Source organism: Conger conger, chromosome 11 (assembly GCF_963514075.1).
Source record: "Conger conger chromosome 11, fConCon1.1, whole genome shotgun sequence".
Classification (NCBI taxonomy): domain Eukaryota; kingdom Metazoa; phylum Chordata; class Actinopteri; order Anguilliformes; family Congridae; genus Conger; species Conger conger.
In genome coordinates, this window is record NC_083770.1 from 21,305,480 (window position 1) to 21,317,584 (window position 12,105).

Here is a 12,105-nt window from a genome sequence, read left to right on the forward strand (position 1 = left end):
GAGTGTTTCAAAGACTGGAAAACAAAAGCATTGGGGTTCTTACATGGAGATGGAAAAAAAGAAAAATCAATACCATACCTGGGTGGAAACCTTGAAACTAACATATTATTTTTGAAAAATGCTATCATCTGGTCACAGGATTTCTAGTTTGGCACTCTTGTTTACGGTTGTCTGTTACCGCCGTGTAAGGTAGTGTTTCCATGGTTACCCCGCGCAGGTAAACTGCGGCGGCGGCAGTTCTACTCGCAGCCCCTGGAGAACGGGCGTGTCCTGGCCCAGGGCTCCACCTTCACCTACCAGGACGTCCTGGACGAGCTCCTGGTGTACACGCCCGACAGCCTGAGCGGAACGGATGAGGTGCGCTTCTCCGTGACCGACGGGGTTCACACGGAGAGCGGCCGGATCCAGATCACCATGGAAACCAGGAAGAGCGAGGGCCCGCGTCTCACCGTCAACCGAGGACTTCAGCTCGCCGCAGGTCAGAGGTCATATGCAGCCTGCACTGCAAAAAAAAAAAACTTTTATCTTTTATGTGACAAAAAAAAGACATAAAATCTTATTTATTTTACTTTCTTGTTACATTGCCAATGAGGTAAGGCAGTTTGACTAATTTCAAGATCTGCCAGCATTTCACTTTTTTTGCAGTGTGGCACTGGCCACAAGGATGCCTGTAATGGTCCAAAACCATTTAATTTTCCTTACAGTAACTAAAGTGTAGGGTGACCATATTTGCTTGAAGACCATGTATGCAATGCAATGAGAACCTATGATAATGGCAAGTAGAATCAGAAAAACCCACTAAAATATGCTTCAACTAAAGTAAAATCAATTTTTTCACAGAATATATTAGATGCATGAAAAGGGTCTGAACTACTGGGCTGTCCCAGGAAAAATGGGTTGTCCAGTCACCTTCAGTGGAAACATTTGTGTTTGGAGTTGGGGGGAAATTACACCTGTATGGAAGCATTTCATATTCTTCTCGTTTTTGAGTTTGATGATATGGCACATGATTATCATTGATATACTGTATTTGTGGTTTCTTAGAAGTTTGCGGTTTTTGTTCTGTTCAGGGTCCACGTCTAAGATCACAGACCAAAATCTCAAAGGGACGGACTTGGACTCGGACAACACAAAGCTGCGATACGTCATGACCAAAGACCCCTCGGTTGGAAGACTCCAGATGTCTCGGGGTCGAGACATGGTCCAGATCTCCGTCAAAGGGCCAGTCAAGAGCTTCACACAGGAGGACGTCAACAAAGGTTTTATTTATTCATCTACGCTCATGAATCTTTTAACCTGAGTCCAACAGCCATGTTCTGAGTGGTTCTGCACATATAGTGATGGTTATAGATTTCCCAGAAAGCTTTTAGAGGCCAGCTAACCTCACATGTTTAGCTCACAACGAGTGCTTTGTAAAACAAACACAGCATATAGTCTAGAATATTACATTTGACTGTTCCTGGTGGAAATTCCAGCTATGAACAGGTTGGATTTACCAGCTACCAGCTGTTTCAAAACCTAGCTTGAGCTGGTCAAACCATGTTGAGTATGGAGCTGGTCTGAACTGGTCGCCAGCTGTTTCTAAACCTAGCTTGAACTGTGTTTATCAGCAGGGTTCAGAACTATCTGTCAGCAGTCATACCATGAAGAATTCCAGTGATTGTGGACCCTTAATTAGTGATTCAGGGCTAAAAATACCCAGCTCTGAAGCATGTTCTTCCCCTCAGGGTTTGTGGAGTACCACCATGAGAAGGGAGATAAAGGAGGCAGTTTCCCATTCAAGTTCAACCTCGTGGATCCCGAAGGAAACAGAGTTATTGACCAATCCTTCTTCATCAGCGTGCTCGGTACGTTAGCCTTCGCAGCGCTTTGGGTAACGCTTTATTTCACAGCCTGTTAATTACCCAGTATTTACTGTGTGAATGCCTATCAAAATAACTATTTTCATCTCAGAGTTAAGTACTATGAAATGGGCTGTAAAATGTATTTACGTAGTACTTACAGTGCAGTCCGTAAGTTTTTGGGCAGTGGTGAAATCTCAGTGGTACAACAGTTTTCCAGACTCTGATGAAGGACAGAGATGTCTGAAATGCAAGTCATTTTTTTCATAAATACGGCAAGACGTGGTATTGCAGAGCTTTTTGGGCTTTGCATATCTCCAGCACCTGTGTTCTACATGGTCATGTGTGCAAACCTTTATTCTTATATAGCTCTGGGTATGCTCTGTACATTCTCAGTAAATACCAGGTAATTAACGGGGTGTAAAATAAAGTGTTACTGTTACATGATTGTGACAGAGAGACGACTCTGTTTTTGCTGCTGACCTCTTGACCTCTGACCTCTGACCCCCCAGAGGACAGGCTGCCCCCGGCGGTGGTGGTGAATAAGGGCCTGGTGCTGGACGAGAATTCAGTGAAGAAGATCACCACCCTGCAGCTCTCCGCCACCGACCAGGACAGTGAGCCCAGCGAGCTGGTGTTCCGGATTACCAAGCAGACCCAACTGGGTCACCTGGAGCTGGCAGCCTCCCCTGGTACTGTGCACACACATATACATTACATTACATTACATGGCATTTAGCAGATGCTCTTATCCAGAGCGACGTACAATGAAGTGCAAATCAAACACAAGTATAAGTGCGAAGAGGACCTGAGAGGACAGTACAGTTCTGAGTCCTAGTGTAAACATACAGATAATCAGAACCCTTGAAGAGTACAATCAACACACACATACACACACACATACATACACACACACACACACACACACACACACACACATACACACTGTACACACACACACACATATACTATACACACACACACACACACAGACACATACTATACACGCACATACATACACCCACATACACACATACTATACACACACACACACAAACATACACATACATATACCCACACACACACACACACACACACCAACACAAAAACACATGCCTGTGCCTACACATACACACACATATCAACTCACTCATGCATTCATGTGCACCTCTTCTCATTATCAACCTGCATCAATAATATCCTCAAAAGTCCCTAATTACCCTGAAAGAGGCAGGAAACGTGTCATAGCCAATGTTCATATTTTCAGACATCACTGCATCTCTGTCTAATTCTGTTCCCTGTTGGGGGACAAGGCCTGTAGAAATCCATCTGCAAAAATCAATTAAATCAATGTATAACTCTGAAGGTGAAATATTGTGCAGAAGTGATGTGGCTATCCTCCACGGTCCCTCATATACACCAGTATGGTTTTAATGAAGAGGGTCTTGGTGGGTATTTCACTGGAGGGAACCGGAGGAAATAGTAAAATGTTTTTTTCCAGTAGCGTTTACCCTCCTGGCTTTAGCGTTTCTGGCAGGTCGGGTGGCTTGGTGGTGCCGTTGAAATAAGCTGTGCTGTTTTTCTAACGTCTGAGACGCCCCCCCCCCCCCCCCCGAGAGCGGAAACCAACAGCCCCCCGAGCTGTGCACAATCCGCTGTGACCGAGCCCCATGTCGAGAAGTGGGATTCGGCTCGTCTGCTTTGAATCTAAATATGATTACACTCCAGCTACTTAACTCTACAGATCCTGGGGTGTCTTGAGAATTAGGCCCATGTATAATGCATAATGGTCTAATTACGCCTTTCGTTCACTCCCCAGGCCTGATTCCACTAACCGGATAACCGCGCTGCACTTTGTCCTTATCTACCAGATACAAATTTAGCTTAGCATAGCGCGGAAGTTTTTAATATTTCATAAAAAAATAATATGGGCCAGGAGTTAAGAAAGCTGAAGTAAATATGGGTGATTTCCTTGCTGAAAGTTGAGGAATAAGCTTGTTGGCCTCCTTTTTCCACAGAGGATTCTGCTAAGCTCTCAGTCAAACTGATCACTGTGCCCTGCTACCATGAGACTTGATCCGTTCAATAGAAGCCCAAAAGTGCTGAGCCCTTATCTTTCAGTTATAAAGTACACTCTCAGAAAGAGTGGTTCCAAAAGGAACCCTGTGATTCCATTGAAGAACCCTATCAAGTTCAAGGGTTCTTTGTCAGCAAAATGGTTCTTGGGATCTGGGATCATCAGATTTCACTTCTATGACAGAGGCTTCCATAAAGAACTTAAAAGGGTTACTCAGTAGAGACAAGCCAAATAAATGAAAAGAATATCTTTCATTGTCAGTTATAGTTAAGAGGAATGAACAACATTTTTAAAATTGGTAGTTCAGAAAAAAACTCAGCAGTTGCTAGATGAATTATGTCTCTCTTGACGTTAACCCAAAATGAACCAAAGATGTGACTAGAATGTTCTTAACTGAACATTCTAATGCTGATGTCACAAACACTGGCATAGAACAGTGTAAAAAAACCTTCTCTGCAAAGGGTTAATATGTTTTATACGTAACCGTCATGCACACATTTCGTTTGTGTTTCAGGGACGCGCATCAGCACGTTCACCCAGGCTGACCTGGCCTCCCGCGGGGTCCAGTATGTCCACAACAGCGAGGAGGAGAAGCACGCCGACGACTTCACCTTCACCGTGTCCGACGGCGCTAACGAGGTAGCCCTGCCGCTAACGAGAGGGCAAAGCTTCCCTTCAGGACCCCCTCCAAAATGAGATGTGCCGTCTCAAGGGGCTTAGCCTGCTAATACATAAATACATGTTTTTAATATTTCTAATTTGCACTCTGTACATCTGTAATAGTATTTAAAATATGCGCTGGCATCAGTTTAGTATTTTGTGTTGGATCAGTGATCCCCCCACTACCACGTCTCAGTAGTCTAACCTTTATGCTAACTGCTCCAGTATTGAATTATTAATATTCCTGTTAGCATTACTGTGCTGGTTTGTTGTGACTCAGGTAATAGGGGTGATAGGGGTCTGTTTGGGGAAGGGGTGTACAGTATTGTTCTCAATCTTTGCACGCACTCTGTGTCATTATGCTCATATTATTTATGGGAGGGGGGTACTGCTTATCATTCTTGCACATTCTCAGTGCTGGAAGAAGGCCGATGTAATTTTTGCTTGGGACAGAGCATTTTTGGTAACACTTTACAATCAGGTCACATGAATGTAGTTAACTAACTACTGAGAAGTCAATCAGTACAGCTTTTTTATGTATTTATATCATTGATTCATTAGATTCAGTTATTCATCATTATTCACTTATTCAAACTGGAATAAAAAACAGTTATTAAGTATATCCTATGGTTTGCTAATGTCAAAATATCCATGTAACCAATACATTCGTTAGTAGTTAACAAATACATAAACTAATGAAAAGTGAATTTTGTGTGCACATAAATTAATTCATGTTAACAACTAAATGAGTTATTGCCAAGTCTTGTCCCTTATGAGTGTGACCACATATTTCTGTGTCACGCAGGTTTCCCAGACTTTCTACATCACTATCCGACCAGTGGACGATTCCCTCCCGCTCATCAAAGTTCCCGGGATGAGGGTGCAAGAGGGCGTGAGGAAGACTATCACAGAGTTTGAGCTGAAGGCCACCGATCTGGACACAGAGGTGGGGTCCACAGGCAAAGCAGAGATCTGTCTCTATTGGACTGCAGCTGTACTGAATAAATAACTACATAAATAAATCCCATAATTACCTTGGCAGGATTCTCCCCCCTTGTTTTCTTAAACTGGATGAGATGACTTTAATCAAGGTTCCTCCATGATTGCCCTGACTGAAATGGAGATGTACTGTCTGTAATGGGTTTGGACTATAAAAGACGAGGCAGGGTTTTTATAGTGTTTACTTGGGTTGTTGGCTTCTAAGATTGCACCAGAGACTTAAAAATTTTTATGATATTATTTCCCGGGAATTGATTGGTTTTTGTGGCCGGACTGAAGTGAAGGACATTTGTGTATAAAAAGAAGGGACCAGTAGAAAAGCACCTGGTGAAACCTGGGTGAGTTATGACCTGTGGTTGACCTGTGTGTCACCTGTCACAGGTGTTTTATTGTGAGAATGACCCAGGTCACCTGACTTCCTCTTTCCTCGTCTTCTTCTCTGTTTCCGTCTCCAGGAGGACTCAATCACCTTCACCGTGGTGCAGGCTCCTCGGCACGGCACCATCGAACGCACCAACAACGGTCAGCACTACCGCCAAACCAGCTCCTTCACCATGGACGACATCTACCAGAACCGCATCAGCTACAACCACGACGGCAGCAACTCGCTCAAAGACCGGTTCAGCTTCACCGTCTCCGACGGAACCAACATGTTCTTCCTGGTGGAGGAGGGGGGGAAGGAGGTGAGAGGAAACACTATGGGGTGGCCTATATCCTATTGACTAGGTGCTATATCCTAGTGGCTAAGGTGCTCGACTCGGACCTAGAAGGTTTGTGGTTCAAGCCCCAGTTTAGCCACAATAATATCAGTGCAGCTGTTGGGCCCTTGAGAGAGGCCCTAAACCCTACATCGCTCCTTGGGGGATTCACCCATGCTTAGTCAACTAATAAACAATGCACATTAATATTATTTCTGTAAATGCACCAGAATTAGCCAGGGAGGTTCATTTTCACCTGTAGTCCCTGACCGACATGTTGTTTTTGGCGGCCTATTTTACTTTTAGTTTTAGTCTAGTCTTTGTGTTTAGTTTTTATTAGTTTTAGTCATGTTCATACTCCTTTTAGTCTAGTCAAGTTTTAGTCGACGAAAAGTCTGAGCATTTTAGTCTAGTTTTAGTCAGAATTGTCCCCGACTATTTTAGTCTAGTTTTAGTCGACGAAAACTGATGACATTTTACTCATAGTTTTAGTCAATGAGCGCTTTAAGCGCTCATTTTACCAGCATTCCATCAATGTTAAATGCTGGACCCCGACGGCACCGAAAAACAGGCAGATTTCACTGCCATTCCATTCTTTACGTATATGGAGCTCGAAAATGGTGACACAACAATAGCTTTTGCTGGTTTACTTCACGCGCTCATACATGGCAGTTGGTGGCAGTTCGAACTGTCAAAAGTGTGACTGTAGCCAGGTCAATATTTTTGCTGGGTACTCGGTATGTCCAGCCTTATAAGTCCAAAGTCCCTGGTTACTTTTTCATAGTTTCAATGGATTTTGACAATAGACATGTCAGACTTCAATCATGTTAACGCTCTCGAGCGTGCGTCAAAGTTTAGGTAGCAAATAACAGTGCTGTATCCATCTGACGTCATTTACATAGCTACAGAACTGTCCGATCACGCCGAATCACTGATAGAAACAAGATTAATTAATGACGATTCAGAAAATGTATAACTTTTAAAGATTTAAATAAATCCTATGGTGGGACTTTTGCCATTTATGGACGGTACGACAGAAAATTCCGGTGCCGTCGAACTTAATCGAATGCTTTTATTTATATCGTTCGAATGACCAAATGCCGTTAAAAAGCAAATTGTATGGCTTTGTGCTATTCGCGTATGCTAGCTACATCATGCTAACATCGTACAGGGACCAGTAAAGGCTTAGAACACACTAGCACTGAGTTATTGTAAGTTTGATCACCTCTACTGTAAAGTAAAAAAGTGGACAAATTACGTTTTCTGTGAGAAATCTATTGGCGAGCTCACGTGCACACACAGCGGTCTACATTCTAAAGCTCCACTTTGCCCTCCCTACCATTGGTCCCTTTCTCTGTGTCACCTTTATTTATTAAGCTGTGCTTATCAAGTGATAACCCACCGCAGCTGCATCTTCTGAAATGAAATAATACCGCTCGTTGGGATCGAGGAAGTGACGTCGCTCAGGCAAAATAATGATAATAAAAACTAAGATACATTTTAGCATAGTTTTTATTTTGTAAACCACATTTTCGTCTCGTTTTTATTCGTCAACGAAATGTCATTACACATTTCATGTTATCGTCACGTGACCAGCATCTTCGTTGCGTCTCGTCTCGTTTTCGTCACGTGATAAAGGTTCGTTGACGAAGATATTTCGTCATAATTTTCGTTGACGAAAGCAACACTAGTTTGGCGGTGGGTAGAAACCGGAGCACCTGCAGGAAACTCAGGCGAACACTGGAAGAACATGCAAACTCCCCACGGATTCAAACCCAGAACCTCCTTCTTTAGAGGCATCAGTGCAAACCATCAGTGCTATCATTTTTATCTCAAATTACAAAAAAAGATTTATGTGTGACTGGTACCAACTCGGACCTTGCTTGTTTCCAGCTTAAAATGAAGTGGGGTTAAATTAAAAGGTTCACCTTCTGTCGTAAATTATATACCCTGTCCCAGACCTAAAGCTAGCATGCTAACATACATAAGCTGGACCTACTTACAAACACAAGCTTCCTTTTTAGGGTAGTGCTAAAGTAAGCATGTATCTGTTGCAATTTGGAATTTAGGTCTACCTTAAAAAGGAAGAATGTATTGCTTTGTAATTACTCGTTTTTTGTTTGCTGTACCTTGTGTCTTATATCGTGTAGCTTTGCAGAGTAATTAATTATATGTCAGTTGTATACCTTATAATGAAGATTATACGGCTTAGAAATTTGTCATTTCAGTTAATTTTTTTTATGATTTTAATTAGTCAGTTCTGTTGGTTGTACACTGAGATGGCACCTGTATGGCTTTTTAATTAGTTAGTTCTGCCTAAGAAGGAAGCTGAATGATTTAGTCATTCATCTGTCTTAGTTCTCCCATAGAATCTTTTTTGATTTTGCAATTAGTCGTTTCTATGACTTGTATCGAAAGTGAAGTCTGCAAGGCTGTGTAATTGGTTCCTGGCAGGTGTGTGAAGGCTTCATTCAGCTATTGTTGGGCTGTCCCCTGCGCTTTATGTGTGTGGGTGCCTGACGAAGAGCACCTTTCATAACGAGCGAATATCACTGTCAGCCCTTCCTCAGCCTTGGGCTTCTGCCTTTTCATTTGAAGACTAGCTGAAATCAAAATTCACTGAGTCATTTAGTCAATTCTTTGTAAACAAATGAAGACGTCTGTATATTCCAAATTAATTTCTAAAATTGTAATACTTAGTATTTTAACACCAGTTTTTTTTCCATCCACTTCCTGGAAAACAAGATGATTTTACGTCATCTTGTACCAGTGGGCCTGCATGTTGATCAAATGTCTTTCAATTTTTCGTTCCCCGCCAATCAATCTCCTTCTTACACAGCGGCTCGACTTCCTGCCCTTCAAAAATGGCACAAAAGATCCATTTCACTGTTGTGGAAGCTAGTGCTGCTCTAATTTCTGTTTCAGCTTGTTTTTAATACCCAGCTACGATCTCTGAGGGTACGCCACCTGGGTCGTTTTGGCCGCACGATCTTTCTGCGGCCGTAGTTTTTCTCCCGAGGGCTCTTCGCCACATTCTCAAATCACCTGACAGCTGATATTTTCTGAGCGGTCGACTGGCGGCACCCAAAGTGCTTTGTTGTGTTTAAAATGCGATTACAGCAGTTGCCGCTTCAACTAACGCTGTTGAGACCCCCAGTCGTGTAACAGGATATTGTGTGAGCGTTTAGGTGACGGTAGAAGCCGTCTCTTTAGTTCTAAAGTTACGCTGAGATGAATGGATTAGCTCGCTCCTTGCGTGTGTGCGTTGCTTGTTGCTTTACACCGTCGTCCTGTGTCTTGTCTCAGATCGTGACCGCTGCTCCGCAGAAGTTTAAGATTGATATTCTTCCGGTCGATGACGGCACTCCTCGTATTGTCACCAATCTCGGTCTGCAGTGGCTGGAGTACATGGATAATAAGGTAATGGTGATTTAATTCAAGCAGCACTGTTCACTATATCAAAAATAGATGTATTATCATTATTAAAAACATTTGGTTTTGAATATTTTTTAAAATAAATAAGCTCCCCAAATTCCCCCAAAATAAAGTTGAATATACATTTAGCGGTTGCAATTGTGTACAATTACATTTGAGCTTTGTCTGATTTTTCTTATTTATTTTTTTCTAAATCTGTTACTCGTACAGGCATATTCACAGCTTGTCAAAAACTGAATGACTTTTCCATGGAATGACTTGAAAATGCAATTGGTGTCTGCAGTCGTGTAGATGTACAAGGTTACAGTGTTACACTGGCTCCCCCTCCTGGACAGTGTTGGTTACTAATGGAAATGCAGCCTTAAATAGGACAACATTGACAGAGTTGTTGGTTCCAGGCCACCAACCTGATCTCGAAGAAGGAGCTTCACACCATGGACCCCGATACGGATGATGGTCAGCTAGTGTATGAGGTCACAGTTGAGCCCAAGCACGGCTTCCTGGAAACCAAACTCAAACCTGGCAATCCAATCACCTCCTTTACACAAGGTATGTCTGAGACAGAGCTGTCGCTAAGAAACAAGCGTTGCTATGGGAAAAGCTTTAGCCACAATGATAGTATGCTAGCTAGCATTTGCACTGTAGACCTTTTTCCTGTCTTCTCTGTAGAGACTGTATTCTTCTGAATGTTCTGGTTTATGTTTTATGAGAAATGGGCGGCAGGGTAGCTTAGTGGTATAGTGGTCGCCTGGCAACTGTAGAGCTGCTGGTTTGAGCCCCCGGTCGGCATATAGGGATGCTGACCTGCATCTGGAGAGATGAAGTCGGGTCCCTAAAACGAAAAAAGAACCCTGCCGTTGGGCCCTTGAGCAAGGCCCTTGACCTGCTCCAGAGGCTTTACCCCTGTTCTCTCTCTCGCCCCACTTGCAACTGTTCCCTCTGGCGTATCTCCTGGGGCATCCTTGCGAAATGAAACATGTTCTCAATGGACCTCCCCTGATTAAATAAATGATTTTTAAAAATTACAAATACAATTGAGGGCAGTGACAAATTACATTATTAGCATTTGGCAGACGCTCTTATCCATAGCGACGTACAGTTGATTAGACTAAGCAGGAGATAATCCTCTCTGGAGCAATGCAGGGTTAAGGGCCTTGCTCAAGGGCCCAACGGCTGTGCGGATCTTATTGTGGCTACACACCATCGGTGAACCACCGACGATCATTTACCTTAACCACTACGCTACAGACCGCCCCTGTCAAATGTGTTGTTTGCATACCAAAAACTTCTCAAATGTCAGCATTCATTCCACAGTTGTTAAACTGACCTCTGAGCTGAAGTGTATGCATTGGATTAATTCTGCACCTTGGCCTTGCAGCGGACATTAACCTGGGGCTGATCCGCTACGTCCTCGGCGAGAAAGGCGTCCAGGAGACCATGGACAACTTCAAGTTCCTGGTGAAGGACAGCAAGCCCAACGTGGTCAGCGACAACGTTTTCCACATCCAGTGGTCTCTCATCAGCTTCGAGCACAAGAGGTTAGTGCTCCAACCGCCCGGGCTGCAGTCTCTTCACCTTATCGAGGTGCACACGAGACATGGCACTGTTAGCAGTTATAGAAGAGTTTGAGTATTATTACGGGAGCATACGCATTGCTGCAATCATGTCTCATCATGTGGTTGTGAATTCTTTCTAATGCACGATCACAAATATGTGATTAGATTGTCCGTAAGTGAACATTCTAATGCTGATGTGACAATCACGACTGATAACTAAAAGCAGAACATGACGAGAACACTGACTTAGAATAAAAAAAGGAAATTTAAAAAAGGAAGTAAAAATATATTCGATGGTTAAAGGGTTGAAAGAGTTCATTGTAACCATTGTAAAGTTGAGCAATTCAGGGCCTCAGAAAGCTGAGCTGTTAAACCACAGACATTCTATCTACTTTACAGATATTCAACTTGGTATTTTCTTTTACGATCCATCTGACACTGTCAAAGCTAAAAGCATTCTGATTTGATGGCCCATTATGAATATGCATGAGAGGGTGTGGCCATGAAGACATACAGACAAGCCTGACTGAAATGATGGCAGAGCTGAACAGCTGTGCTGTGTATTGAATCTCTTTGGTAAAACTCTCATATGACGTTGTATGTTCTGTGTGCGCACAGTTACAATGTCAGTGAGAAAGCTGGCACTGTGGCGGTGACAGTGAAGAGGACGGGGAACCTGAACCAGTACGCCATCGTGCTGTGTAGGACAGAGCAGGGCTCTGCCACGTCCACCTCTAGCGTGGGCTCCAGACCGGGGCAGCAGGACTATGTGGAGTACGCTGGGCAGGTAGGCCACCTCACCTGTAACACACCTCGCCCCTACCCCTCCAAAATAACAC

At 43.3% G+C, this 12,105-nt stretch overlaps 1 protein-coding gene across 1 annotated transcript in view; it reads left to right on the forward strand.

The window, feature by feature from the left end:
* Positions 1-12,105, forward strand: part of fras1 (Fraser extracellular matrix complex subunit 1) — a 135,469-nt gene that overhangs the window by 105,397 nt on the left and 17,967 nt on the right. Inside the window, exons 44-54 of the mRNA XM_061259739.1 lie at positions 218-478; positions 1,071-1,259; positions 1,728-1,847; positions 2,354-2,533; positions 4,433-4,557; positions 5,384-5,524; positions 6,033-6,260; positions 9,582-9,695; positions 10,109-10,259; positions 11,089-11,248; positions 11,885-12,053. Of these exons, the coding sequence (XP_061115723.1) occupies positions 218-478; positions 1,071-1,259; positions 1,728-1,847; positions 2,354-2,533; positions 4,433-4,557; positions 5,384-5,524; positions 6,033-6,260; positions 9,582-9,695; positions 10,109-10,259; positions 11,089-11,248; positions 11,885-12,053 (1,838 nt within the window). The remainder of the gene's footprint in view (positions 1-217; positions 479-1,070; positions 1,260-1,727; positions 1,848-2,353; positions 2,534-4,432; positions 4,558-5,383; positions 5,525-6,032; positions 6,261-9,581; positions 9,696-10,108; positions 10,260-11,088; positions 11,249-11,884; positions 12,054-12,105) is intronic.